This window comes from Xyrauchen texanus, chromosome 39, assembly GCF_025860055.1.
Source record: "Xyrauchen texanus isolate HMW12.3.18 chromosome 39, RBS_HiC_50CHRs, whole genome shotgun sequence".
NCBI classification, from domain to species: Eukaryota; Metazoa; Chordata; class Actinopteri; order Cypriniformes; family Catostomidae; genus Xyrauchen; species Xyrauchen texanus.
The window spans coordinates 16,693,976-16,721,419 of NC_068314.1; the positions used below are offsets into that span (position 1 = coordinate 16,693,976).

At 42.6% G+C, this 27,444-nt stretch overlaps 1 protein-coding gene across 1 annotated transcript; it reads left to right on the forward strand.

The window, feature by feature from the left end:
* On the forward strand, positions 1-27,251 carry prkacba (protein kinase, cAMP-dependent, catalytic, beta a). Its single transcript, XM_052111316.1, has 10 exons — positions 1-279; positions 14,583-14,644; positions 14,728-14,856; positions 16,153-16,251; positions 16,421-16,503; positions 23,777-23,903; positions 24,010-24,105; positions 24,221-24,343; positions 24,760-24,924; positions 25,026-27,251. Exons 1-10 carry the CDS (start codon positions 102-104, stop codon positions 25,149-25,151), a joined length of 1,188 nt encoding a protein of 395 aa, XP_051967276.1. The 5' UTR covers positions 1-101; the 3' UTR covers positions 25,152-27,251.
* The last annotated feature ends 193 nt before the right edge of the window (positions 27,252-27,444 follow it).

Below are 27,444 nucleotides of genomic sequence, written 5' to 3' on the forward strand. Positions count from 1 at the left end.
CAGGAAATGGCTATGACTTCTCTGCACTCCAAAAGCTGTAGTTGAAGAGCATTTGTGGTTATCAAGCAATTTGAGAGTTTTACTTGTGTGCGAACAGTGTCATGGCCCAGGCAAAAGATCCAAACCTTGGGCAATCAGCGGGCACTAACTCTGCCCTTCAAAGGCTGGACACGTTAGCCAGCCGATTTTTTTACAAATATCGGAAAGGGAACCAGGAGAAAACACTTGAGAATGAGGGGCCACATGTGTCAGAGTATACCGCCAATTGGGATGCAACAAGTAAGTCAAATCAAGCTTTTATAGAAACAGGATATTTATCTTTGTTGCATAAATTCTGTTAAAAACTGTCCTATGCATATTTTTTAACTGGTTTAATCTTGATCTGCACTGACTGATGATACGCGATGCCTTGATTCAAACCTATTAATTATCAATGCATGCCTTTGAAACTTTGTCTACTGTCCCAACCACTCTAGAGTAAATATATGATTGAAGAATATTGGGTCAAGTCGTCATTTTTATTTGTATTGCACTTTTCACAACACACATCATTTCAAAGCAGCTTTACAGAAAATCTTGCATTAACAAAAACAGTTAACTGTAATAAAGTCTTAGAGTTATGTAATTTGTTTAAATATGATTTAAAATTGTGTATAATTTTTTTTATAATTAAATAATAATTGTATTTTGAGAACCTGTGAGCAAGCTGAAAGCGACTGTGGCAAGGAACACAAAACTCCATAAGAATCAGAATCAAAATGAGCTTTATTGCCAAGTATGCTTACACATACAAGGAATTTGTTTTGGTTACAGAAGCTTCCAATGCACAAACAATACAGCAACAATAAAAATAAAAAGGGATTAAAAATTAAGTATTCATAGAAATACACAATAGGAAGAAAAATATATATATGTACAATATACAAATACAAATCTGCTATATACAGAAGCAAGGGAATGGAATGACAGAAGAGGTATGGTATGTTGGATAAATATAAATAGATTAAGGTATTGCACATAATTATTGCTCAGCGGGGCAGTTTTAGCTGTTCATGAGATGGATAGACTGAGGGAAAAACTGTTCCTGTGCCTGAAAGTTCTGGTGTTCAGTGCTCTGTAGTGCCTGCCAGAAGGCAACAGTTCAAAAAGGTATTGGGCAGGGTGAGTGGGGTCCAGAGTGATTTTTCAGCCATTTTCCTCACTCTGGAAGTGTACAGTTCTTGAAGGGGGGGGCAGGTGGCAACCAATAATCCTGTCAGCAGTCCGAACTGTCCTTTGTAATCTTCTGATATCTGATTTCGTAGCTGCAATAAACCAGACAGTTATTGAAGTGCAGAGGACAGACTCAATGACTGCTGTGTAGAACTGTATCAGCAATGCCTGTGGCAGGTTGAACTTCCTCAACTGGTGAAGGAAGTGCAACCCCTGTAGGCCTTTTTCACAATGGAGCCAATGTGGGTCTCCCACTTCAGGTCCTGTGAGATGGTAGACCCCAGGAACCTGAATGACTCCACTGCTGCCACAGTGCTGTTTATAATGGTGAGGGTGGTCAGTGTTGGGGTGTTCCTCCTAAAGTCCACAATCATCTCCACTGTTTTGAGCGTATTCAGCTCCAAACAGTTTTGAATAAACCAGTGAGCCAGCCATTCAAATTCCCTTCTGTATACATGTACTCATCGTCATCTTGATGACAGTAGTCTTGTCTGCAAACTTTAGGAGCTTGACAGAGGGGTCCTTGGTGGTGCAGTCATTTGTATTCAAGGAGATAAGAGTATTGGAAAGAGCACACATCCCTGGGTGGCACCTGTGTTGATTGTACATGCGCTGGAAGTTAATTTCCCCTGTCTCACTAGCTGCTGCCTGTCCATAAGAAAGCTGGTGATCCACTGACAGATAGACTTGGGAAAAGTGAGTTTATTGATGTAAATGCATGTTCCACCACCTCTCTTTTTCCCCATTAATCTTCTCTGAACAGCTGAAAGCCCGGTAGGTGTAATGCGTTGTCCGGAGTCATTTCACTCAGCCAGGTTTCTGTGAAGCACAAGGCAGCAGAGGTTGAAAAGTACTTGTTGTATGCGTGAGGAGATGTAGTTCATCCGTTTTGTTAGGAAGAGAGTGGAGATTCGCTAGATAAATAGTCGGCAGTACTGTCTGAAAGCCGCGCTGCCGGCTCATTTCCCTCACCTGCGTCTTCGAATAAAACGTCCAGCAAAGTGTCTGAATAGTCAAAAACATCAAAATGATTGTCTGGTATGTGCTGCTGAATGTTCAGCAGTTTGTCCCTGGTAAAACTTATTGGAAAAATATTACTAAACACAGGACAAACAAACAAAACAACAAAAGAATTAAAGAGCTCACACCAATATAAGATGTTGGTTAATGGAGAAAAATAAAAAAATAAAAATGGGTGCCAGTTCCACTCTGGCTAAACAACATGAATATAATGCTAATATTAGTTATTTGTGTGAAGTGCAAGTCGTGGTTTAAAATTTGTAAAATAAGTTTGTGTTAAGGTCCAGTGTTTACATTTTTGTTTTTATGAACTGATTTTTAATGACTAATATCTTTGAAGTCCATCCTGGATTCATTGCAGAAGTTCACATAGATGCATTGTCCTTTGTTAGTTGGCTGATGAAGGCTTCTTTTGGCAATTAAATGATAGCCAATGTATTCCATTTCAAGAGTGTAATCCATCAATAGACAAAGGTGATGCAGGCAGAGATCAATGAGGTGCATCGCAGTTCAACCTGCAGGTCATTTCATTGGGGTCCATCATAAATCCAAGGTTCAGGCAGTGGCATATGAAGTATCCAATGTTTTACAATTGGCATCAGTTCATAATCTGAAGTCCATCGTAAAAGACTGAAGTGATGTCTGGCTAGCACCGGCTGTTGTTTGTTGTCATCGCTCAGTGACACGTAGCAGTGGTGTCCAACACCAAGCAGGAATGGAGCTGGATCTGGTCGGCTCTGGTACCTCTGGATATGAATACCTGAGGTTGAAATATGGAAACAAATAGAATAATATTAGCGTAGATTCCATTCAATTGTATTCAGAATTATAGATCATGATAGATATTTCTGGTTCCGGCAGACCTAACTAAAGCAGCCTAAATGTGAGTTGATGGATAAATTATGTGTAAGCCTGACTAAATAGATGAGTCTTTAGTCTAGACTTAAACTGAGAGAGTGTGTCTGCATCCTGAACAGTGTTAGGGGGACTATTCCATAGTTTAGGAGCCACAAAGGAAAAGGATCTACCTCTTTTTATGGATTTTTATTTTCAAGGAATTACAAGCCAGAATTTTGTGATCATAATGGATGTGAGGAATATAGCATGTCAGAAGATCACTTAAGTACTGTGGAGCTAGAACATTCAAAGTTTTGTAAGTATTTAACATAATTTTAAAATGAATAAAAAATGAACAGGTAGCCAATGTAACAACGTTAAAATGGGGCTAATATTATCATGTTTCTTGGTTTTTGTCAGCTCTCTGGCAGCTACATTTTGAACCAATGAAAGTTTATTTATTGAACTTGCTGGACAGCCTCCCAGTAATGCATCACAATAATCTAGTCTTGACATCATGAATGCATGAATTTGTTTTTTGGCAACAGCAACTGTTACGTTCCCAGACGGGTGGATCATGTGGATCCAAACCACCCGTCTGCCTTCTCCTGCTTCCCATATTCCTAACAGAACGAACAACCTCTGTTAGGAATATGGGAAGCAGGAGAAGGCAGACGGGTGGTTTGGATCCACATGTGGTTTATTTACAAAAATAACAAGTAAGCAAACACAAAGAAAAGTCCACGATGGGAAAAATTAACTCTAACACAAAAGAACACACAGCTGGTAGAAAATCCACGAAGGGCTGGAAACATGGGCAAAGGCATGACATGAAACGATACAACGAACGACAAAGGAAAAGGAAAACAATAGGGTTTAAATACACAGACACAATGAAGACTAAACGAGACACAGGTGAGAACAATGATGAGTGCAGGCAGTGAGGGAGGCCGGGAATTGTGGGAATTGTAGTTCTTTAGATAAAGACAAGTGAAACACGGAGCGGACAACAAGGAAAACGTGACATGGAAAGGGATAAGTGACATGTGAAACAGAAAACACGGGGCAGACAACACGGGAACGTAACAGCAACAGAGAGCATGTGGCATAACTTAGCAGTATTTCTGAGATGGAAGAATGCTGTTCTACAAACATTGGAAATGTTATTTTCAAAGGACAGATTGGAATCAAATATAAAACTTAAGTTCTTCACTATAGAACGTTTGGTTACGTATGTAACCTCCGTTCCCCGAGGGAGGGAACGACACGTTGTGTCGGAGAAGCGACACTAGGGGTCTCTCTTGAGCGCCGATATTCACCTCTGAGCTTATTGAAAAGGGCCAATGGGAGTTGGCATTCAGTATTTGCATACCCCGCCCCCGGACATACGGGTATTTAAGCGGGGCAAATACGGGAGTTCATTCAGGATTTTTCTGAGGAGCTGGAAATGGTCCGGCCACAACAGTGGCTCGGTTCAGCGACATGGCGGAGGAAAGACACAGCGTGTCGTTCCCTCCCTCGAGGAACGGAGGTTACATACGTAACCAAGCGTTCCCCTTCTGTCGCTCTCTCCACGTTGTGTCGGAGAAGCGACACTAGGGGACCCATTCCAATCTTGCCATGCGCTGAACCTTGTACGTGGACCGCCCGATACAGAGGCGGGCAGGGATTTCATCCAGTGCCACGCATCGTCTGTACCTGGCTGCACGTACCCTTCCCCAATGCCCCATAAGAACATCGGAGTCCTTCTAGTTACCCTGGGAGGGGAACAAGGCGATGTTTTCCAACATGGGAACGGGCCAGCCTGGCTGGGCCTCTTTTCTCTCTATGTTTCTCGCATAGAGCAATCACGGCCAGGGCCCTTACACGCATATAGGGAAGGGGGTCTTACCCAGACCCTGCGGAGACCACACCTGCCCTTTTTCTTGGGGAGGAAAAGTGGTAGACACGTCACACGGCTGTCTTAGGGCTTGTGTGGAAAGTATGGTGAGGTGGTAGTTCCAGCCTCGAAAGGGGGGAGTTGCTACAGCACGGCGACCGAGGCAGCTGTAACTGCCTAAGGGAGACATGGGGGTCCGCTCGTAAGGGGACAGAACCGTGGAATTACACACAGGGGGAGTCCGAGCAGGAGGCCTTACCTGTGGAGCACCTATACCAGTACAGGGTAGCCATCAGGGTACCCGCAGTGGCTTGGGTCGGCGAGTTCCTCCGCTGAACCGTGGACCCGGAGGGCTGGGGAGGAATCGACCAGGGGCCCGACTCGGAGTGGGGCGCCCTGGGAAGAAGGCGCACTACTTTACCTTGATGTCAGGAAAAGGGTGCTGGGCGCAAGCGATCCACCCGGCTGGTCGGTCTACGTGTTACCGAGTTCTACGGGCTCGGACCTGAGAAAACACGAGACGCAACCGACTCAACGCGGAGGTTGTAAAACCTCGCGAAGGTGTTGGGTGTTGCCCAACCCGTGGCTCTACAGATGTCTGCTAGGGAGGTGCCCTTGGCCAGTGCCCACGAGGACGCAACACCCCTTGTTGAGTGAGCTCAGACCTGCAAGGGTAGGGGCACGGCCTGGGTGTGATAAGCCAGTGTGATGGCGTCGACAACCCAGTGGGCGAGCCTCTGTTTGGAGACGGAATTCCCTTTCTGCTGTCCCCCAAAGCAGACAAAGAGCTGCTCAGAGCGTCTGGTGCTCTGTGTGCGGTCCAGGTAAATGCGCAGGGCGCGCACTGGACACAGCAACGAAAGGGCTGGGTCTGCCTCCTCCCGGGGCAGCGCTTGCAGGTTCACTACCTGATCTTGGAATGGTGTGGTAGGAGCCTTGGGCACATAGCCCGGTCACGGTCTTAGGATCACAGACGTATCTGCCGGACCGAACTCCAGGCAAGTGTCGCTGACAGAGAACGCTTGCAGGTCCCCGACCCTCTTAATGGAGGCGAGCGTGATCAGCAGGGCCTTCTTAAGAGAGAGGGCCCTGAGTCCAACTGATTCGAGCGGCTCAAAGGGAGGTCTCTGGAGTCCTGCCAAGACTACTGAGAGATCCCAGGAGGGAACTAGGCCTGGCCGGGAGGGATTCAACCTCCGGGCGCCTCTCAGGAACCTGAGGATCAGGTCGTGCTTACCCAAAGACTTGCCGTCTACAGGATCGTGGTGGGCGGCGATAGCGGCAACATACACCTTGAGGGTGGACGGGGACAGCCTCCTGTCCAGTCTCTCCTGTAGGAACAGAAGCACTGACCTAATCATGCATCTCTGCGGGTCTTCGGCTCGGGAAGAACACCAATCTGTGAACAAGCGCCACTTTAGGGCATAGAGGTGCCTGGTAGATGGGGCTCTGGCTTGGTTGATGGTATTCACAACGGTCGCCGGTAAGCCAGCTAGCTCTTCCGCATCCCGTCCAGGGATCAGACGTGGAGGTTACAGAGGTCCAGGTTGACCTGAAGCCCCAAGCGGCTGAGGTGCCGGAGAACCTGGTCTCTGTGTGTGCATAGTAACTCTCGAGAGTGTGCTAGGATGAGCCAGTCGTCGAGGTAGTTGAGAATGCGGATGCCGGCTACTCGTAGCGTGGCAAGGGCCGCCTCTGCGACTTTCGTGAAGACGCGAGGGAACAGAGACAGGCCGAAGGGGAGGACTTTGTACTGAAACGCCTGGCCGTCGAACGCAAACCGTAAGAAGGGTCGGTGTCGTGGCAGAATTGAGACGTGGAAGTACGCGTCCTTCAGGTCCACCGCTGCGAACCAATCTAGATGCTGAACGCCAGCCAGAATATTTCTCTGCTAAGCATTTTGAGCGGGAGTTTTAACAAGGCCCGATTGAAAACTTCGCAAGTCCAGGATTGGTCAGTAAGCCGCCGCCTTTCTTGGGTACAATGAAGTAAGGGCTGTAGAAACCCTTTCTCATTTCGGTTGGAGGGACGGGCTCTACCGCGCCCTTGGCTAAGAGGGTCGCGATTTCCGTGCACAGGGAACTGGCGTGCTCGCCGTGTACTGCAGAAAGCGGACGCCCCTGAAGGGGGCGGAGCCGGGCAAACTGAATTGCGTAACCGAGTCGAATGGTCCGGTGCAGCCAGCGTGATGCGTTGGGAAGCGAAAGCCACGCTTCCCAGCTCTGCGCTAGGGGCACCAAAGGGACGAGTATTTTGGACGTACCCGGCGGGGCCTCACAGTGGGGCGGAACAGGTAATGCAGCGTCGGGCGGCTTCGTTGCGGCCTGAGGCTGAGGTGCTGAGAATAGATTCAAAGCACTTACCTTGCTCCGCGCGCCCGGCAGGGGGCGGGTTCTTGACTGAGGAGGAGGTCTGATGTTGGCGTCCTCTGGACTCGTCTGAGGGGTTCGTGAGACAGGGGGCGTGCGCCGCCTGTGGAGTGCTCGACGCTGGGGCTGAGAGCTGGGCCCGGGTTGAGGCGGAGCAGGAGCTGGTTTCCTCGCAGGGGGACGCCCTCGGCGGGCAGACGGGGCAGGGCCCGTAGCGGCAGGTCTGCGGCGGGGCATGATGTCGTGAAATGGCCTCCGTCTGCTTCTTCACCGCGGAGAACTGTTGGGCGAAGTCCTCGACGGTGTCACCGAAAAGGACAATCTGGGAGACAGGTGCGTCCAGGAAGCGGTTTTTGTCAGCCTCACGCATCTCGACCAGGTTGAGCCAAAGATGGCGTTCCTGAACCACTAGGGTGGCCATCGTCTGTCCGAGTCCCTGCGCTGTGGCCTTCGTCGCTCTCAGGGCGAGGTCGGTCGCTGAGCGCAGTTCCTGCAGCACATCAGGATCAGGTCCACCCCCGTGCATGTTTCTGAGAGCTTTGGCCTGGTGGACTTACAGGAGGGCCATCGCATGCAGGGCGGAGGCAGCGCATCCAGCCGTAGTGTAGGCCTTCGCGTTAAAGCGAGGATGTTGTCCTACAGGGCTTGGATGGGAGTACGGGGGCGACCCCGCCAGGAGGTAGGGCTACCGGGGCATAGATGGTGCGCAACTGCCCTATCAACCTGGGGAATCGCGTCGTACCCGTGGCGCTCTCCGCCGTCGAGGGTGGAGAGATTGGAGCAGGTGGCACCTAGACGAGCGGAGAGCGGGGCTCTCCACGTAGACGTCAGCTCATCATGCACCTCCGGGAAGAAAGGGACCGGGGGGATGCGAGGCCGCGAACGGTGCGCTGCCCCCAGGAACCAATCATCCAACCGAGAAGGCTGTGGGGAGGATGGAGGGTTCCAGTCCAACCCCACGCTCAAGGCGGCCCGGGCAAGCATGTCGGACATCTGAGCGTCGGCCTCAGCCTGGGCCTGCTGGCCCGAAGGCGGCAGTCCAAGGGAGTCCTCGGCATCAGACACCGCACTCTCCGATGCAGCGGCGAGCTCATCTGCTTCGGACTCGGGAGGATAGACAGCCGGGCCGTGAGGCGAGCCGCTATCGCCGCGAGCGTGGACGGAGACCAACGAGCGTGTCAGGGAACGGGAGGTTCGAGGGGGGTTACCCGGCGAAACTGCACCCGCTGCCGCCCCAAATCGCCCCCAGCGCCAACCGCACCGTCCTTAATCCCGTGGGAAGAAGGAGCAATGCGGTGTGCAGCTGGGGTGGCTTGCTTTCTGTTGAAAGCGAGCCGCGACCGCAACGTGGTCATGGTCATGTTCTCGCAGTGAGAACATGAACCATCCACAAACGCCGCCTCGGTGTGATCGCGGCCCAAACACACGAGACAGCGCCTGTGGCCGTCTGAAGCAGAGAGCACTCTACCGCATCCAGGAACGACACAGGGGCGGAAAGGCATCTTGAAAAAGACGCATCCTTAAAAGGACATTCAACGCCGCTGTGTTTGCTCTTTTAGAGAAAATTACTCTTTTAGTAAAAACTCTTTTAATACACAGTGTGTGTGTGTGTACGTGTCTGCGCTGTCGAAGCGCTCAGGGGCAACAATGCACGCCGTGCACTGAGAAGGAGAAAGCCGCTGTTGTGCGCCGTCAAGATCCAACAGCATGCAGATCGTCAGAGGAAAACAGGAACGTTTAAGTGGCGTGTAACTCGCAGCAAACTGCAGACAGACCATCGGCTCCGAAGAAATTTTCTGAATGAACTCCCGTATTTGCCCCACTTAAATACCCGTATGTCCGGGGGCGGGGTATGCAAATACTGACTGCCAACTCCCATTGGCCCTTTTCAATAAGATCAGAGGTGAATATCGGCGCTCAAGAGAGACCCCTAGTGTCGCTTCTCCGACACAACGTGGAGAGAGCGACAGAAGGGGAAGAGAACTTAACAGTACATCGATCGAGAGTCCAATTCTATTTTAGCGGCTTATTTTTAAAAGGTTTTTGGTCCAATAATTTGTAGTTTTGTCAAAATTGCATAGAAAGACTTTTCTGGCCATCCAATATTTGATTTTATTGACACACTCTGCTAATTTGGAGAATTGTGAAAGTTTGTTGGGTTTAGAAGAAATAAAATTTGGGTATCGTCGGCATAAAAGTGGAAACTTATTCCATGATTCCTGATGATATCTCCCATGGGAAGCATGTATAAGGAGAAAAGCAGAGGCCCTAAAACTGATCCCTGTGGTACTCCATACTTAACTTTTGTTTGATTTGACAATGCCTCCTTTACACATACAAAGTGGTAGCGGTCTGATTAATAGGACCTGAACCATGCTAATGCAAGTCCACTAATGCCAACATAATTCCCCAGCCTATTCAAGAGAATGTTGTGATCTATCATCAGCACTAAGATCTAAAAGAACTAGTAGAGAATTGCAGCCGCAATCAGTTTTGTAACTCTGAAAAGTGCAGTCGCTGTACTGTGATGGGGCCTAAATCCTGACTGAAATTGTTCATATACCATTTCTCTGTAGAAATGAACATAGTTGGGATGACACTACCTTTTGTAGTATTTTGAACATTAATGGTAGACTTGAAGTTTCTTGGGACATGTCCTAAGGATAGCGAAGAGTTAATAATATTAAGAAGAGGTTCTGAGATTACAAGGAATACCACTTTTAAGAGCTTAGATGTTATTGGATCTAACATACATGTTGTGGATTTTTATTTTTTAATACGTTTTGTTAGCTCTTCATGACCAATGACAGCGAAGGAATGAAGTTACTTGTGAGGTAAATTATGCGACACTGTGTTTACACACTGTTTTCTGAAGTGCTGTGACAGTTGATTGCATATTACCAATTTTATTTCTGATTGTTTAAATTTTAGTAAAGAAATTCATGTAGTCATTAGTCAGAATATCTGGTTTATTGCTTATCAATTAAGCCACAGTACTGAATAAACACCTTTGATTGTTGTGGTTATTGTCTATGAGTTTGCTCAAATATGCTGACCTGGCAGCTTTTAGTCTGTAGCTACAGATGCTATCCTTGCATGCACCACAAAATACCTTTAATTTTGTATTCTCCTACTTGTGCTCCATTTTCCAAGCTGCTCTTTTGAGAGCATGAGTGTGATCATTGTATCATGGTGCTAGGCTTATTTCTTGAATTTTCTTTAATTGAAAGGGGCCACACTATTAAGAGTGCTAGAGAAAACTGTATTTATATTTTCAGTTATTACATCAAGTTCTTCTAGGCCATGGCTAGACCAGTATGAGACAATTCTGGAAAATTATTAATGAAGCTATCTTTTGTGTTTGAAAGAATAGTTCAACCTGAACAATTGCATGGTGTAGATTGAGTGACAACTGATTGCAGAAAACATGCAATGAGGTAATGATCTGAGATGTAATCGTTCTGCAGTAGAATTTCTATAGTATCAACATCAACTCCATATGACAGAATTAAATCTAGCGTGTGATTATGGCGATGAGTTGGTCCTGTCACTTCAAATGGTGTCAGTCTTTTGCCAAAGGCTACGTGCAAAGTAAAACATTTTAGTATTGTGGCTACGTGCATATTTCTCTACACTTGTATTCTGACTTTCTGTGGTTTCAGACAGGAAGAGCACAGTTTCCATTTTACATTTTACATTTAAGACATCTAAATATGAACATGTTAATGAGCCCTTCAAAACAATTGCATATGCCATTATAGTATGTGCAGTAAAATTTATAAACTTTAATGTTATTTTTCACTTTTATAACATTATCACAACATCCCAAATATGTGCAAACATTATATCTAATTTTGTTGTGATTATCTTAAACTTGAATATGTCTTTGGTAATATAAACATTGCACTGTTTTTTGCACACTATGGTGAAGTCTAGATGTGTTGTGCTCATATCTCATCACCATGTCTAGTGTCAGTGAGGGTGTAAAGTGAAATCTGAGATCATAGACATCTCTCACACTGTTTCCATCCCAATGATAAGTGTTACCGTAAAAGGAATGTTCCCCCAAAAATAAAAATTCTCTTATCATATGCTCAAATTCAGGCCATCCCATATGTCTTTCTTTCCTCTGCAGAACACAACTATTTTTAGAAGAATATCTCAGCTCAGTTGGTCCATACAATCAGGCGCGTCGTTAGACATGGGCATCCGGGGCTTCAGCCTGTTTTTTTTATAGCCCCGGATCTCAAAAAATTTAATTTATTGATAATTATTATTATTTTTTAATAATTTTGTATTTATTTAAAAAAATGTACCGGGTCTTTTAATCTATCCTTCGGAATCATGTATTAAAGACGATTAAAATGTGTTCAAGCAGATCAAAGTTACTATGGTTACAGAATGCTTGTATTTAGAGTGCGCACCAGAGGAGAGAGCCTGAAAGAGTCATCGGTTAACTTACAGCTTTAGGGCTTGACTGTCATTGTTGTTTGTGGCTTCTGGTGGTAGCTATTATGGACATTAGACACTTTTTAAAATGTAAAATAAGGAGTCATGAACGATACTGAGGGAGGCAAGAAGAGTTATCTACTGGCGCGTTCCTCATCATTAAGCTCAGGTCGGTGAAGGCTCTTAAGCAAACCCTGGTCTAACTTACTAGCCCTGTAAGTTACTCACTGTGGTATTAATGCAGAACATGTACTGTATTAAAGTATGTGGGACCTTACTATTTCGCCTATAGCTAATCCATTTTGTGAGCCATAATCCGTTTCTCGTGAGGAATGTAGATGAAGTAGCCTATACAACTGATTTGGCGATTGAAACACGATGTGTAAATTAACGTTATTCAGGGATGTAGTGGAGGCTAAACGCACATAAACGCCGTTTACGCACCTCCCAAAATTCGGAAATAGCGTTTACCCACCTCCAAAGTGGGTTTATCCACCTCTAAATTGCGTTTATCCACCTCTAAATAGATAGTTCCTAAGCCATTTTAAATTAAGCTTATGTCGTTTTAGTTTCATATTGTTCATTAATAGTTTCATAGGTTGTTTAAACCTAAGACGAAGTCTTTCATAATGCGCTCCATGCGCGTGCATCGCTATTGACTACTACCAGCTACATACAGCATGCTGTCTTGTTGACCAATCAGCAGGAAGCAGCAGACTGCATCAAGATTCATCCGTCACTCACTAGCCCAAACGTCTAATGTAAAAATGGATATCCAGCAATTTTTTAAGCGCCGTCAAGACGGCAGTCCTCCACCTAATGAGGCCAGCAAACGGCCTCGGCTACAATCCCAAAGTGAGTGAGGTCGGAAAACAGTACTAAACTTCATGTTTTTGAGGTTAATTTGGTTAGATTAATAGATAATTAGATTCATGTCACTGACTCAACAAGTCACCTCTACCTTTTCCCATTATCCAATGTTACAAGTAAAATTCAGGATACATTATCAGATAAATAACTGGATGTAATTATATGCATTCTCTGGCATTTAAACCACTGAAAGTTTGTGACAACAAGCTCCCTTTTGAAACGTTAGTCAGATAGCTAGTTAATGTTATCGCTATAGCCGTTCACGGGTACGGTAAACGTTTCTATGGTAACAGCGAGTTGGGCCAATCAGAGGCGTCGCTGTTAAGCTTAGGACTGTGGGCAGTAGTGTAGTTTTTCTCCATAAGATTGCGCGGATAAAAACCTATTTTTTACAGTCTATGATAAAAACATGTTTTTCTTGTAACAATGTTGATTTAATACAGAACTATAGCTTCTACAGAAGCAGAAACTTTCGTTTCACAAACACATAGCTCGTGGTCAGTCTACCTCAGATGCAGGGCCTGAATTTCATTCAGAGGGGCAAATCCCCCCTTAGGTTATTCTTATCGGGGGAATTTTTAATTTGAGGGGGGAGTTTAGACTTTTTTTTTTTTAAATTACATTTATCTCATCTAAATGCTCATCTATCTGGATACAGTGCCCCTCTTCCCTATTATTTATGTTTATAGCTATGTTATTTAAATGTATATAGTTCTCTTTACAAACCTATACAGAGTGCCTGTGTTTACTGTCTGTTGAATGCCCTCTTTACTGGACCTGCACTGTCTATATTTCCTTTTCCAGACAGTGGAGACTGGGCTAAGCCCCCAATGTATCAAGATCCTAGCAACGCCCCTGCATACAATGCAAGTGAACGTTGGCCAGAAATTTGAAGCTCCAAAAAGACAATTAAGATAGCATTAAAGGAATCCATTGGTTAAATCCACATCTTCTTAAGTGATACGATGTTGTGGGTGAGAAACAGATCAATATTTAAGTAATTTTTACTGTAAATTCTCCTCCCTACCCAATAGGTTGTGATATGCACAAAGATTGTGAATCACCAAAAACAAAAGAAGAACAATTTGAAATTGGAGATTTATAGTAAAAGAAAGGACTAAAATATTGATCTGTTTCCCACCCACACCTATCATATCACTTCTGAAGACATGGATTAAATCATGTGAATCGTATGGATTACTTTTATTCTGCCTTTACATGCTTTTTTCCCCCTTCAAAGTTCTGGCCACCATTCAATTGCATTGTGAGGACCTACAGAGCTGAGATATTCTTCTAAAAATGTTCTGCAGAATAAACAAATAATGAAAGAATTTTCATTTTTGGGTGAACTATACCTTTAAGAGTGAGTTAATGTAATAACAGGCTGAATTTATTTTGAACTACTGAAAAATGTTTTTGCAGAAAACCTATTTTTTTCTGTGTGCACAGCCTTGCCAAAACACAACAATTATGAGTATTCCATACTTAATTGTTAACAGTTCAGCAGAAAACTTGCATTGCTGTCATATTGACAATCTACTGTACTTTTAATTACCATAGGTGTCTTTAACTACTATGTATATAAATGGGGGGGTTAATGTACTTGTATAGTACATGTTGCACCTTGTTACAAGTTGTGTGTTCTCACATTTAAAATAATTACATGCAGGTACATCTGTCATTTCTGTTGACCCTAAACCTAACCCTAAGCCTACCCCAACCTTGTTATAGCTGCAAATGTGCATCTTGCAAGTTTCACAGAACAACACATATTTACACAGTAAATACATTGTATCTAATGCAAAATTTGTAATGTAAGTACAATATAATTAAAGAAATCAGGCTTGTCTTTCACCATTTTGGGTAGTGAATGCTAGCTAAGATGTAGCTGTGTGAGAGGTATCATCCCCAGTGATGTTAATTCTGTTGTTATATGTTCTGTTCAGTGAAAGAGTTTTTAGCAAATGCCAAAGAAGATTTCTTAAGAAAATGGGAGTGTCAGCCACAGGTACGGGAGCTTTCCCATTGTCAATGTAAATATTAAAGTCAAATGGTCTCCAACAGATTGACCTTCGGCATTTGTTTTTGCAGAGCACATCATGCCTGGATGACTTTGACAGAATGAAAACTCTTGGCACTGGCTCTTTTGGAAGAGTGATACTGGTCAAACACAGAGAAACAGGACAATACTACGCTATGAAGATCCTGGACAAACAAAAAGTGAGCGATATGTAAAAACACTGTAAAATGTCTTTGGGCAGGTAACCTACAAAATGTGCTTTATCTGGAAATTCCAAAACAGGTTTAATGTCACAACCTCAAATGAGTCTAGCTGGTCTGAGTGTCCTTTCATGTGAAAACTGTAATGTAAATATTTTACAAATGTATTTACAGAGAGAGGAAACAGAAACTTCCTCTGCTGACAGCATCAAACCACAGTGTGCAGCTATAATGTTTCCACACACTGTTTTTAAAGGGACAGTTCATCCAGTCACCAGTCACTTAAAGGAATAGTTCACCTAAAAATCATAAACAGTGAGCATAAACATCATCAATATGACTCCAGTGGTTAAATTGATGTCTTCTAAAGTGATACGATAATTTCTGGTGTGAAAAAATATAAATATTTAAGTACATTTTAGCTATAAAACATTGCACGTGTCACACGTGCATACTGCTGCAGAATGGAAGCATGATTTAAATATTTATCTTTTTTGCACCAAAAGCGATTGTCGCTTTAGAAGACATTAATTTAGCATCTGTTGTCATATGGATGACGTTTATGCTGACTGTCTGTGACTTTTGGAGATTTAAAAGGAAAATTTTCATTCACTTGCATTTTTCTCTGAGCTGAGATATTTTTCTTCAAATGTGTTCTGGTGAAAAAAGAAAGTCATACACACCTGGGATATCATGGGGGTGATTATATAATGAGGAAATTTTAATTTTGAAGTGAACTATCTCTTTGAATGTTTTATGGAAACAAATATGTCTTTAAGGTAAATGGTGATATAAGGGGTTATACTTTTTGCTTTAAGTATTTAAACATACCCCTATTCCTATTTATTAATAAATGTTGGTGTGTAACTTGTTCCTTTTTCCTTAAATGATACCTGAAATCTTGCCCACCCTAAAAATCGAAATGCCTCCCCAAAAACCGCATGTTATTATCGGCTCTGCCATAAAATGATGAATGTAGAGGAGAGGTGCAATTTAATTTTTCTAAGCTATCAGATAAAACGAGCATTAAAACTTCCATGCAATAGACGTAGATTGATGGAGGGACAAGAGCCATAACTAGTGATGAAAATATCATAAGACTTTTTTGACTTGGGCCAGTAAGCACTAACTGCAACCACCCTGAACACCCATTATGGCAGCAACTTTTGTGAAAATATAAAAATCTTGTATGTTTTCTTATTCAATGTTAACTTTTTTAGATAAGGTCTTTTTTTCCTTCTGAGGTTATAAGTATTTATTTGCATTCCATAACTTTCTTCTTTCTTTTTTTTTCAGGTGGTGAAGCTGAAACAGATCGAACACACATTAAATGAGAAGCGCATACTGCAAGCAGTGTCCTTTCCTTTCCTTGTGAAACTGGAGTATGCTTTTAAGGTATGGAAATAAATTATTTAAGAGCAGAAATAAAAAAACATCTATGTCTGGACAAGAGGATTGTGTGATGTTCGAAGATGTAGCCATTTCACATAAACACATGAATTAAATGTACTTCAGTTATTATGGGTTTCATCTAATATTTCAGTTAAATATTTACTCTTAACAGGATAATTCAAATTTATACATGGTCATGGAATATATCCAAGGTGGAGAGATGTTCTCACATCTGAGGCGGATCGGAAGATTCAGGTGAACAGTTGAAAATCTAATTTCTAAAAAATACGGCATTATGCTCATTTAGATATTTTCTGACTCGTTTAACTTTAAATAGGTAGCTCATAGAAAATTATGTTATAAGTAACTTCCAAAGCCGTATGATGTTGTTGACTCTTTATTTTTTTCCTATGGAACACAAAAGAAGAATTTTTGATGATTCGTGATGCAGCTCTTTTCCTTATAGCAACAGTCCATTGTGATCATGTCTGTCAAGCTCCAAAAGGACAAACAAACACCAAAAAAGCACTACAAAAGTGGTCTAAAATCTTTACAAAAACCTTTTTTTCCCCAGAAAAAAATCTAAATTTAAGTTGTTATTCATTGATAATATTACCCTCCTCCAAAGCTCTGTAATCTAATTTGAATTCAGATTTTAAAAAAGCACCACAAAAGTGGTCCATATTACTAATGTGATGTCTTACATTTAAATTATACTAATAATATTAGTAAATAAACTAATAATATTTACCTCTTCCTAAGCTCTAAAATTACATTTGCATTCAGATTAAAAAAGCACCAGTCCATACGACTTGTGCAGTATTACATTTCCAAAATGAAAATTTCATAAATTACCTCTTTCAAAGCTCTGAAATCTTATTTACAATTAGATTTAAAAACATTTACATTTATTCAATTGGCAGACGCTTTTATCCAAAGCAACTTACAAAAGAGGAAAAACATCAGCGAATAATCTTAAGGAGACATTTGTACGAAAAGTGCCATACTACAAAGTTTTACTAGCATCAGAATAGCATTCAAAACAGATTTAAGTGCAACTTTTTTTTTTTTGTGACTGGTTAAGTGCTCTTTGGAAAAGATGTGTTTTTAGCCATTTTTTGAAGACAGAGAGTGAGTCAGCTTCACGGATGGAGTTGGGAAGGTCATTCCACCAACCTGGTATGATAAAACTGAGAGTCCGGGAAAGTGTTTTGGTGATCCCTTTGTGTTGGTACAACAAGGCGATGTTCCTTAGCTGACCGCAGGCTTCGGGCAGGAGTGTAGATCTGCATAAATTATTGTAGGTATGCTGGAGCAGACCCAGTGACTATTTTGTATGCCAGCATCAGAGCCTTGAATTTAATGCGTGCATCAACCGGCAGCCAGTGGAGAGAGACAAAGAGTGGTGTAACATGCGCTCTCTTTGGTTCATTAAAGACCAGACGTGCTGCTGCATTCTGGATCATTTGCAGAGGTCTTATTGCACATGCAGGAAGGCCTGCAATGAGAGAGTTACAGTAGTCCAGTCTAGTTATGACAAGTGACTGAACAAGCAGTTGTGTAGCATGTTCAGAGAGGAAAGGTCTTATTTTCCAGATATTGTAGAGTGTAAATCTACATGATCTTGCAGTCTTTGAGATGTGGTCTGTGAAATTTAGCTTGTTATCGATGGTTACCCCTAGATTTCTGACCGTTTTAGAAGGCGATACTGTAGTTGAACCCAGCTGCACGGTGATGTTGTGTTCAACAGCAGGGTTGGCTGGAAAGACAAGGAGTTCAGTCTTGTCTGGGTTGAGTTGCAGGTGGTGTTCTTTCATCCAGGCTCAGATATCTGCCAAACAGGCAGAGATTCCAGCAGTCACTGTGGTGTCGTTGGGCTGAAAAGACAAGTAGAGTTGCGTGTTGTCAGCGTAGCAGTGGTAAGAGAAACCATGTGACTGAATGATGGGTCCCAGTGATGTTGTGTATATGGAGAAGAAAAGTGGCCCAAGCACTGATCCCTGAGTTACCCCAGTAAGTAACTTATGTGGCTTGGATACCTCACCTCTTCAGGCTACCTTGAAGGACCTATCTGAGAGATAGGAGGTCAACCAGTCCAGCACAGTTCCTCTGATGCCCAGAGTAGAGAGGGTGGAGAGAAGGATCTGATGGTTGACTGTGTCAAAGGCTGCAGAAAGGTCCAGCAGAATCAGAATGGATGATTTGGATTCAGCTTTGGCCTGTCTCAGCGACTCCATGACAGACAGCAGGGCAGTCTCGGTGGAGTGTCCACTTTTGAAGCCTGATTGATTGTCATCCAGCAGCTTGTTCTGTGAGAGAACAGGCAAAGATCTGATTGAAAACTGCCCTTTCAAATGTTTTTGCTATGAATGGGATGAGAGAGACTGGTCTGTATTGTTCTATCTGTGTGGGGTTAAGTGCAGTATTTTCAGCAGTGGGGTTACTCGAGCCTGCTTAAATGTAGTGGGAAAAGTGCCTGTAAGTAGAGATGTGTTAATTATGTGTGTAAGTGCAGGTAGGATGGACGGAAAGATGGCCTGGAGAAGAATTGTGATAGAATGGGGTCAAGGGAACAGGTTGTGGGGTGGTTGGAGAGGAGGAGTTTTGAGACCTCAGTGTCAGTCAGAGGAGAGAACATAGAGAAAGAATGGTTGCATACAGGAGCCAGGAGCCAGGTGTTTGACAGGGTGTGGTGCAGTGAATGTTTTGCTGATGGTTGTAACCTTATTTGTAAAAAATGTGGTGAAGATATCTGCTGTCAGTGATGTGTTAGGTGGTGGAGGGTGAGGACAGAGAAGTGTGTTGAATGTTCTAAATAAGCTACGAGTGTCTGTGGTGCTGTTGATCTTGGTCTGGTAATAGGAGGTTTTTGCAGCCTTAACGTTATCTGAAAAGTTGCAGGCAGAAGTTGATATTTACCTAGATCTGCTGGATCTCTAGATTTACGCTATCTCCTCTCAGCTGCTCTGAGATCAGTTCTATGTTCACGAAGAATGTGAACATCGGGGAAAAGCACCACAAAAGTGGTACATACAACTTTTATGCTACATACCAAATAAAAATGTCAAAATTCAAATGTAAATTGTTATTCACTTATAATATTACCCTCTCCAAAGCTCTGAAATCTAATTTGCATTCAGATTAAAAAAGCACCACAAAAGTTGTCCTTACGACTTGTGCGCTGTCCCACATACCAATTCCCAAAATCGAAATTTAAGTTGTCATTCACTGATTATATCCCCTCCTCCAAAGCTCTGAAATGTAATTTGTTTGCAATGTCCAAAATTAAATGTTTCCAAATTTAAAGATACGTTTTTATTTATGATATTTGTCTCCTTCAAAGCTCTGAAATCTCATTTGCATTCATATTAAAAAAGCACTACAAAATTTTGTGGGATATGTCCCAAAATAAAATGTAGAAAATCTCAATTTAAGTCGTCATTCACTAATAATATTCTGCTCCTCCATAGCTCTAAAATGTCATTTGTCCCAAATGAATACCTCCAAAATAAAAAAAAATCATGATTTAATAATAATATTAAATCTCTAAACCTCTTAAATTTAATTTGCATTCAGATTTAAAAAGCCCCTCAAAAGTGGTCCACATGACGATTAAATAAATGTCCAAAATGTTTATGTTATTTGTTTACTCTAATAAAATTCCCCTCCTTCAAAGCTCTGAAATCTCATTTGTAATCAGATAAAAAGCACCATACTACTTGTCCACTATGTCTCAAATAAACATTTCCAAAATCTAAATTTAATGTATTATTTTCTGATAATATTTTTCTCTTCCAAAGCTCTGAGATCTCATTAGTGGTCAAATAAAAAAGCACCACAAAAGTGTTCCATATGACTTGTGCACTATGTCCCAAATACTAATGTCCAAAATTTAAATGTAAGTTGTGATTCACTGATAATATTTCCCTCCTCCAAAGCTCTGAAATCTCATTTGCGTTCATATTGAAAAATGGTACGTTAATGCATCGTGCCAAGTTTGATGTCACTGACACCAAATGCCAGTGGTTCTTGTCTGCAAGTGTCAAAACCAAACATGGCGTGCCAGTTCAAATATGAAAAATGGTGAATGAGATGTGAGGGCTACATTGGAAGGGAAAGATTTTTTGTGAATATTTGTCAGTCTATGCCTCACATAGAGTTTTATTATTATTTTAGAGGACTTGAACTATAGCATATGAGTTCCCCTTCTGTCACTCACTCGACGTTGTGTCGATGTAGTGACACTAGATGACACTAAGGGTCTCTTTTGAGGGCCTCGGTTACCTCTTATCTTTGAGAAAAGGCCAATGAAAATATGCGAACAGAATTTGCATTCCCCTCCCCGGACATATGGGTATAAAAGGAGGGAAGCATGCGTCTGTTCAGACAGATGTTTACTTCTGAGCCGAGCGGATGTGTTTCAGCGAGCTGAGTAAAACCCACTGCTGTTCCACTCACCTCTAAAGAGCATACGCTGTTGGAGATACGGTGCATTTCAGCCGCTTTTCTGCATGCCAGTGCAGACCATGCCCCTGGGCGCTTTGACAGCCCTCTACAAAAAGAGTATGTATTTCTCTAAAAGAGTAAGCACATTGACGTTGATCATCTTTTTAAAGACGCATCTTTTTCAAGATGCCCTTCCGTCTTTGTGTCATTCCTGTATGCGGTCGTTACCGCTCCGCTTCTGACTGCCACAGTGATCACAACGAGGAAGCATTTGTGGATGGTTCATATTCTCACTACGAGAACGTGACCATGGCAACGTTGCGGTCGTGGCTTTCCTTCTGGCGCTGGAGGCAATTTTGCGAATTAAAGGGCACGGTTTCGCTGGGTAAATCCCCGCGGACCACCCATTCCCCACCACACTTGTCTGCCCCTTTTCGGTCCAGAGATGAGACCAGCTTGCCTTACGGCCAGTCTGATGTCTCGAGCTGGATGAGAGTTTCACCCTGCATTGAGGACTCGACTGGGCTAGTGCCTTCGGGTGTGCCGGCCCAGTCTGAGGCAGACACCAAGCTGTCCGCTTTGCTTGTCCGGGCCGCCGCGAGTGTTGGGCTGGATTGGAAGCCTCTGTCCTCCCCTCAGGCCCGTCGTAGTTACTACAGACGTCTCCCAGTCGGGCTGGGGCGCTGTGTGCAACGGGCACGCAGTCGCTGGCTCCTGGATAGGGCCGCGGCTAGATCCTGGATAGATTTCTGCTGCTGATCCATGTCAATCATGTGTTGATCCGCTCAGACAACACAACGACAGTAGCGTATATAAATCGCCAAGGCGGCATTCGCTCTCGTCGCAACTCGCCCACCATCTCGTCCTTTGCCACTTATGTCCTGGGCAACCTAAACAGCACAGCAGACATGTTGTCATGGCCTGTAAAGCTCAGCAGAGAGTGAAGACTCCACACTCAGCCGGTCCAGCTGATTTGGTGTCAGTTCTGCAGAGCACAGGTAGATCTGTTTGCCTTCCGAGAATCCACCCACTGCCTGCTCTGGTACTCTCTGATGGAAACCCCCCTCGGCACAGAAGCGCTAGCACACAGCTGGCCCCGGGGGCTGCGCAAGTAAGCATTTCCCCCAGTGAGCCTACTTGCACAAGTCCTGTGCAAGGTCAGGGAGGATGAGGAACAAGTCACTCTCTTGGCCCCCTAGTGGCCCACTCTGACTTGGTTCTCAGATCTTTCGCTCCTCGCAACAGTACCTCCCTGGCAAATTCCCCTATGGAAGGACCTTCTTTCTCAGGGATGGGGCACCCTCTGGCATCCGTGCCCAGACCTCTGGAACCTCCACGTCTGGCCCTTGGACGGGATGCGGATGATCTAAACAGTCTACCACCAGCCGTCGTAGACATGATCACTCAAGCCAGAGAGCCCTCTACCAGGCAGCTTTATGCACTAAAGTGGCACTTATTTGCAAATTGGTTTTCTTCCCGATCTGAAGACCCACAGAGGTGCGCAGTCAGGTCAGTGCTCTCATTCCTGCAGGAGAGGCTGGAGGGGCGGCTGTCCCCCTCCACCTTGAAGGTTTATGTACGGAAAGTTGTTAGGGAAAGATAACCTGATCATCAGGTTCCTTAGAGGTGCCCGGACGCTGAACCCACCTAGGCCATGCTCAAGTGATCTCTCTGTGGTCCTTTCAGGCCTTCAGAGAGCCCCGTTTGAGCCTCTAGAGTCAGTCGAACTAAAGGCCCTCTCCTTTAAGACGGCCCTCCTGATTGTGCTCACTTCCATCAAGAGGGTTGGGGACCTGAAAGCGTTCTCTGTCACTTGCCTGGAGTTTGGTCCGGCAGACCCTGACTGCGCTACGTTCCCAAGGTTCCTACGACCCCTTTCAGGGAACAGGTAGTGAACCTGCAAGCGCTGCCCCTGGAGGAGGCAGACCCAGCCTTAGCGTTGCTGTGTCCGGTGCATGCTTTGCGCACCTATTTGGATCACACTGAGCAGCTCTTTGTCTGCTTTGGTGGACAGCGGAAAGGGAACGCTGTCTACAAACAGAGGATTGCCCACTGGATCATGGATGCCATTGCATTGGCCTACCAGACCCAGGCCATGCCCTTCCCCTTGTGGGTTCGAGCACACTCTACAAGGAGTGTGGCATCCTCGTGGGCACTGGCCAATGGCACCTCTCTAGCAGACATCTGCAGAGCGAAGGGCTGGGCAACACCCAATACCTTCGTGAGATTTTACAATCTCAGGGTTGAGCCAGTCTCGTCCCATGTTTTGACAGGTCCAGACACGTAGAATTCGGTAATATGGAACAGCTGACCGGGTGTATCGCTTGCGCATAGCGCCTTTCCCCTTCCCTGAGGTGAAGATGTGCACTCTATTCCCCCAGTCAAGTCCACAAGTCACGGTATGTCTTTCCTCCCTAGCCCTCTGGCTCCAAATTCAGCGAAGGAAGTTCGCAGCCAGACCCACCACAGGCACCGTCTTGCCTGTACTGGAACAGGTGCTCAACCGGTTCTGATTATTCCAATAATCTCCTGTGATGTATTTTCCGCGGTATGGTCCCCCTGTCGGCGGACCCGCGTCTCCCTCAGGCAGAGTTCCCTCTGCCCCCGGTCGCTGTGTTTGTAGAGCTCCTCCCCGTCGTGGCAGGACCTACCACCATGCCACTTCCATATGATGCACCCTTCCCTGCTTTTATACCCCTATGTCCGGGGGAGGGGCATGCAAATTCTGTTCGCCAATTCTCATTGGCCTTTTCTCAAAGATAAGAGGTAACCGAGGCTTTCAAGAGAGACCCCTAGTGTCACTTAGTGTCACTACATCGACACAATGTCTCACTACCTCCATCAGGGAACGGAGGTTACGACAGTAACCGAGACGTTATATGGACTCCATTCATGGTGCTTTTTTATCCTTATTGGAGCTTGACAGCCGTGGTCACTATGAAATTGTATGGAAAAGGAGCAAACAGATTCTTCCAAAATTCTCTTTTTGTGTTCCACAGAAACATGAAGGTGAGTAAATTATTTTAATTTTTTTAAGTTTCAACTATTATGTCTTCAATAACTGTTTTTTCTCTCCTCATAGTGAGCAGAATGCACGGTTCTTTGCAGCTCAAATTGTTCTGACGTTCGAGTACCTTCATACTCTAGAGCTCATCTACAGAGATCTTAAACCTGAAAACCTGCTCATTGATCAACAGGGATACATCCAGGTGTGGCAAATTATCTTTAGACATACTTTTTTTCCTACACTTTCATCTTTAAAGATTTCCATGTGTTCTGAATTCATGTAAATTTGTCATTTAATCTTTGATTTAGGTGACAGACTTTGGTTTCGCTAAAAGAGTCAAAGGCAGAACTTGGACATTGTGCGGTACACCAGAGTACCTGGCACCAGAGATCATCCTCAGTAAGGTGAGAAAATAAATATATATAGGAGTAAAAAAAAAATGTGTATATATTTTTTTTTTTTTTTTTACTCCTCTAGAATTTAAATGAGACATCAACAATTTTTCTTTTTGCTTGTTAGGGCTATAATAAAGCTGTGGACTGGTGGGCTCTGGGTGTTCTGATCTATGAGATGGCTGCTGGTTATCCACCTTTCTTCGCTGATCAGCCTATTCAGATCTATGAGAAAATTGTGTCTGGCAAGGTCAGAATATTTTTAATAACCTTTAATTTATAAACTCAGATTATACACTAAAACATATCCAAAGCACAAATGGCTTTTAAAGACTTGCAACATTTACTGACTTTTACAACAATGCAAATTTAACAATTGGTTTTACGTTTACTCAAAAAAATATTATACGATGTACGCATTTCGATTTCATAACATAATTATTTTTGAATCGAGTAATCTTTAACTAAATACTTAAGGTTTTATTGATTTAATTTAGTTAAAAATTACACAACTAAATATGATGGAATGTTCCTAGAATATTAGCAATTGGTTCTCAAAACAATAAAAAAAGAAATCATACACACGTTAATATTCTGAATATTCTTTGTTTCCTGGGTACTTTTTGCCTTGTATGATCAATGTTGCATGATATTCGCACTCTACAGGTTCGATTCCCCTCCCATTTCAGCTCAGACCTGAAGGATCTTCTGCGCAATCTGCTGCAGGTGGATCTCACAAAGCGCTTTGGCAACCTGAAAAACGGTGTCAGTGACATAAAAAATCACAGATGGTTCAGTACAACAAACTGGATGGCAATCTATGAGAAGAAGGTGTGGTTCTCTTAAACATGTTCGATGCTTTCAGGCTTTTAATCGGTTCTTTAGAATTATTCTTTTGCATTCAGATCAAAAACAGTGGTTTATTTCTACAGGTTGACGCCCCCATTATTCCAAAGTGCAGAGGGCCTGGAGACACAAGTAATTTTGATGACTATGATGAAGAAGACATCCGGGTATCTGTCACAGAGAAATGTCCAAAAGAGTTCTTGGAGTTTTAGGGCACCTGTAGAGCTGTTTCTGGTAGATTATTTGGTTCTTTTGTTCAAAGAACATAATTTATTGTAAATACTTCCACTTTTGTAATTCAAAGAGACTTTGGGAGATTTGAAGATTCATTCATATGTGCCTTTAGCACTAAGCTGAATACAGTTTGGTATTAGGTGTTAAAAGAGATAACCTGACCACGTGCTTATTCTGTTTGTTAATCATTTATGATAAAAGGTGCTGTAAGCGATTTGTTTTCATGGAAAAAATATTTTCCTAAAGATATTAATGAAATAAGTGTCCTGAGATATCTCACCGTTCACAGCTGTAGACTTCTTAAAAGCAAACAGAAATGTGTCTAGATCGCAGAGATTAATATTTTGCAATCATTTTGCTCATTTTCATAGTGGTTGTGTTTGAAGCAGATCATTGAGGCTATGATTCATAATGTTTGTCAGTTGAGGGCACTGTTGTGCCACACTTGAATTTGACAGCCACAGGAACAAACAATGCTGCTCTTTTTGGTCTCAAAATCATCTTTGGAGGGCTGGGTTTTGGAATGGGGGGGCTGTGGCTAATAAAACGGCTCAGACAAGTGAATCATAACACTTTAAATTGAAGATCTATGTTTTCTTTTTGTTGATTTACTTTGAATAGTTTATATTAATTAATTTATCAAATAAAATGCCTTTTATGTCAGCACACTTTTTAAAAATACAGGCTTCAGTTTTAAAACTAAACTTTAAATTAAAGCAATGTCTACAGTATGTTCAGTGTTACTCAGTGCAAAGCTTGATTCCCAACCACAGGTCAGGAAATGTCAATGTGTATGATACTAAAGGTGAAGACAGCGTGATTAAAAAGAACGTGTCTAATATTTTAGCTTGTTTGTATGTTTATTTCCCTTAAAGGAAGTCAAATGCATCTTGAATTGCACTGAAATCATGAAGAAAGTTACTTCTTGTTGTTTTCATGAACCAATTTTACTGTAAAAAAAAACCATCGAAATTAACTTGTTTTATTCCATTCACAAAATGTTAATCTGAATAAATATATCTGGCTAATTAGATAACACCAACAGAAGTAATTTTGATGGGTCAAATCATGTAGAAATAGATCCTTGAGCCAGTATTTGCAGGTTACAACTTTTTTTCAGTGTAATTACATTTATTTTAAAGGGAAATGTGTGTAATATCTGTTAATATTATATTTTGGAAACTGATTATATTGACACTGAATTCAGTAAAATTATATGTATTGTAATGTTTTGATTGTGTCCAGTGCCCTTGTATCCAATGCCCTGTGTGCAATTAAATTAACTATTTTGCTTCCGTTGCTTTTGCTACGTGAATTTTTAGAACTGTTCAAATTGCTTACAGCACTTTTAAAGGAATATTCCAGGATCCATACAAGTTAAGCTCAATCATCAGCATTGTGTGGTATAATGCTGATTACCACAAAAAAAAGTATTTTGACTCATCCGTCTTTTTCTTTAAAATTTTTTTAATAAAAATCAAAGTGGAACTGAATGGGGCCAATTTTTGGAGGGTTTAAAGACAAAAATATGAAAAAAATAATTTTATAAAATCTCTTACTGTTCTTCTGTTAAAACTCGTGTATTATTTGAGCTGGAAAGTTGTTTAAATTGTAATTTATATGGTTGTTTCATTGTTTGTTGACATTACATCATCATGGCAACGTCATTGTAAAATTGGATATAACTTTACACAGAAAAGGTTAGAAAGTGATTTTATCACACTTAAATCATGTTTGCACGAATATTGTTTATGTCTTGTGGCTATATTTTGAAACAGTGAGTATTTTCTATTTTACGGAATGGCTCCCATTCACTTCCATTGTAAATGCCTCATTGTAAACTAGATTTTTATTTTTTTAAAGAAAAGGAGAGGCAAGTCAAAAATGTATTTTTGTGGTAATCAACATTATGCTACAAATGCTGCCGACTGCACTTAAACTGAGTTGAATACAGAATATTCCTTTAAGTACTTTTCAAGGTTACTAACGCTAGGCTAAGTTGTAAGAATGTTAAGGCATTTTTTGTCAGTGATAGAAATGCTGCTGCAAGAAAACAATATGTAATGGGATAAAAGGTATTAGAGTAAATGAAAAAAATATATTATAATCATATATTATATTATTATATTATTATTGTTAATAATATTATTAACAAACTGGACCACCTTAAAAGTGAGGGAATTACAATAGAAATATATTTAAAACATTTTAATAAAAAAATATTGCTAATTTTAATTGTTGTTTTTAATTATCGTTTAAATTATGATAATC

Coding starts and splice junctions, on each gene's coding strand:
- prkacba (XM_052111316.1), top strand. CDS start 102: ATGGCCCAGGCAAAAGATCCAAACCTTGGGCAATCAGCGGGCACTAAC. Junction 280..14,582: donor CGCCAATTGGGATGCAACAA/GTAAGTCAAATC, acceptor TGTTCTGTTCAG/TGAAAGAGTTTTTAGCAAAT. Junction 24,106..24,220: donor CAGAGATCATCCTCAGTAAG/GTGAGAAAATAA, acceptor TTTGCTTGTTAG/GGCTATAATAAAGCTGTGGA.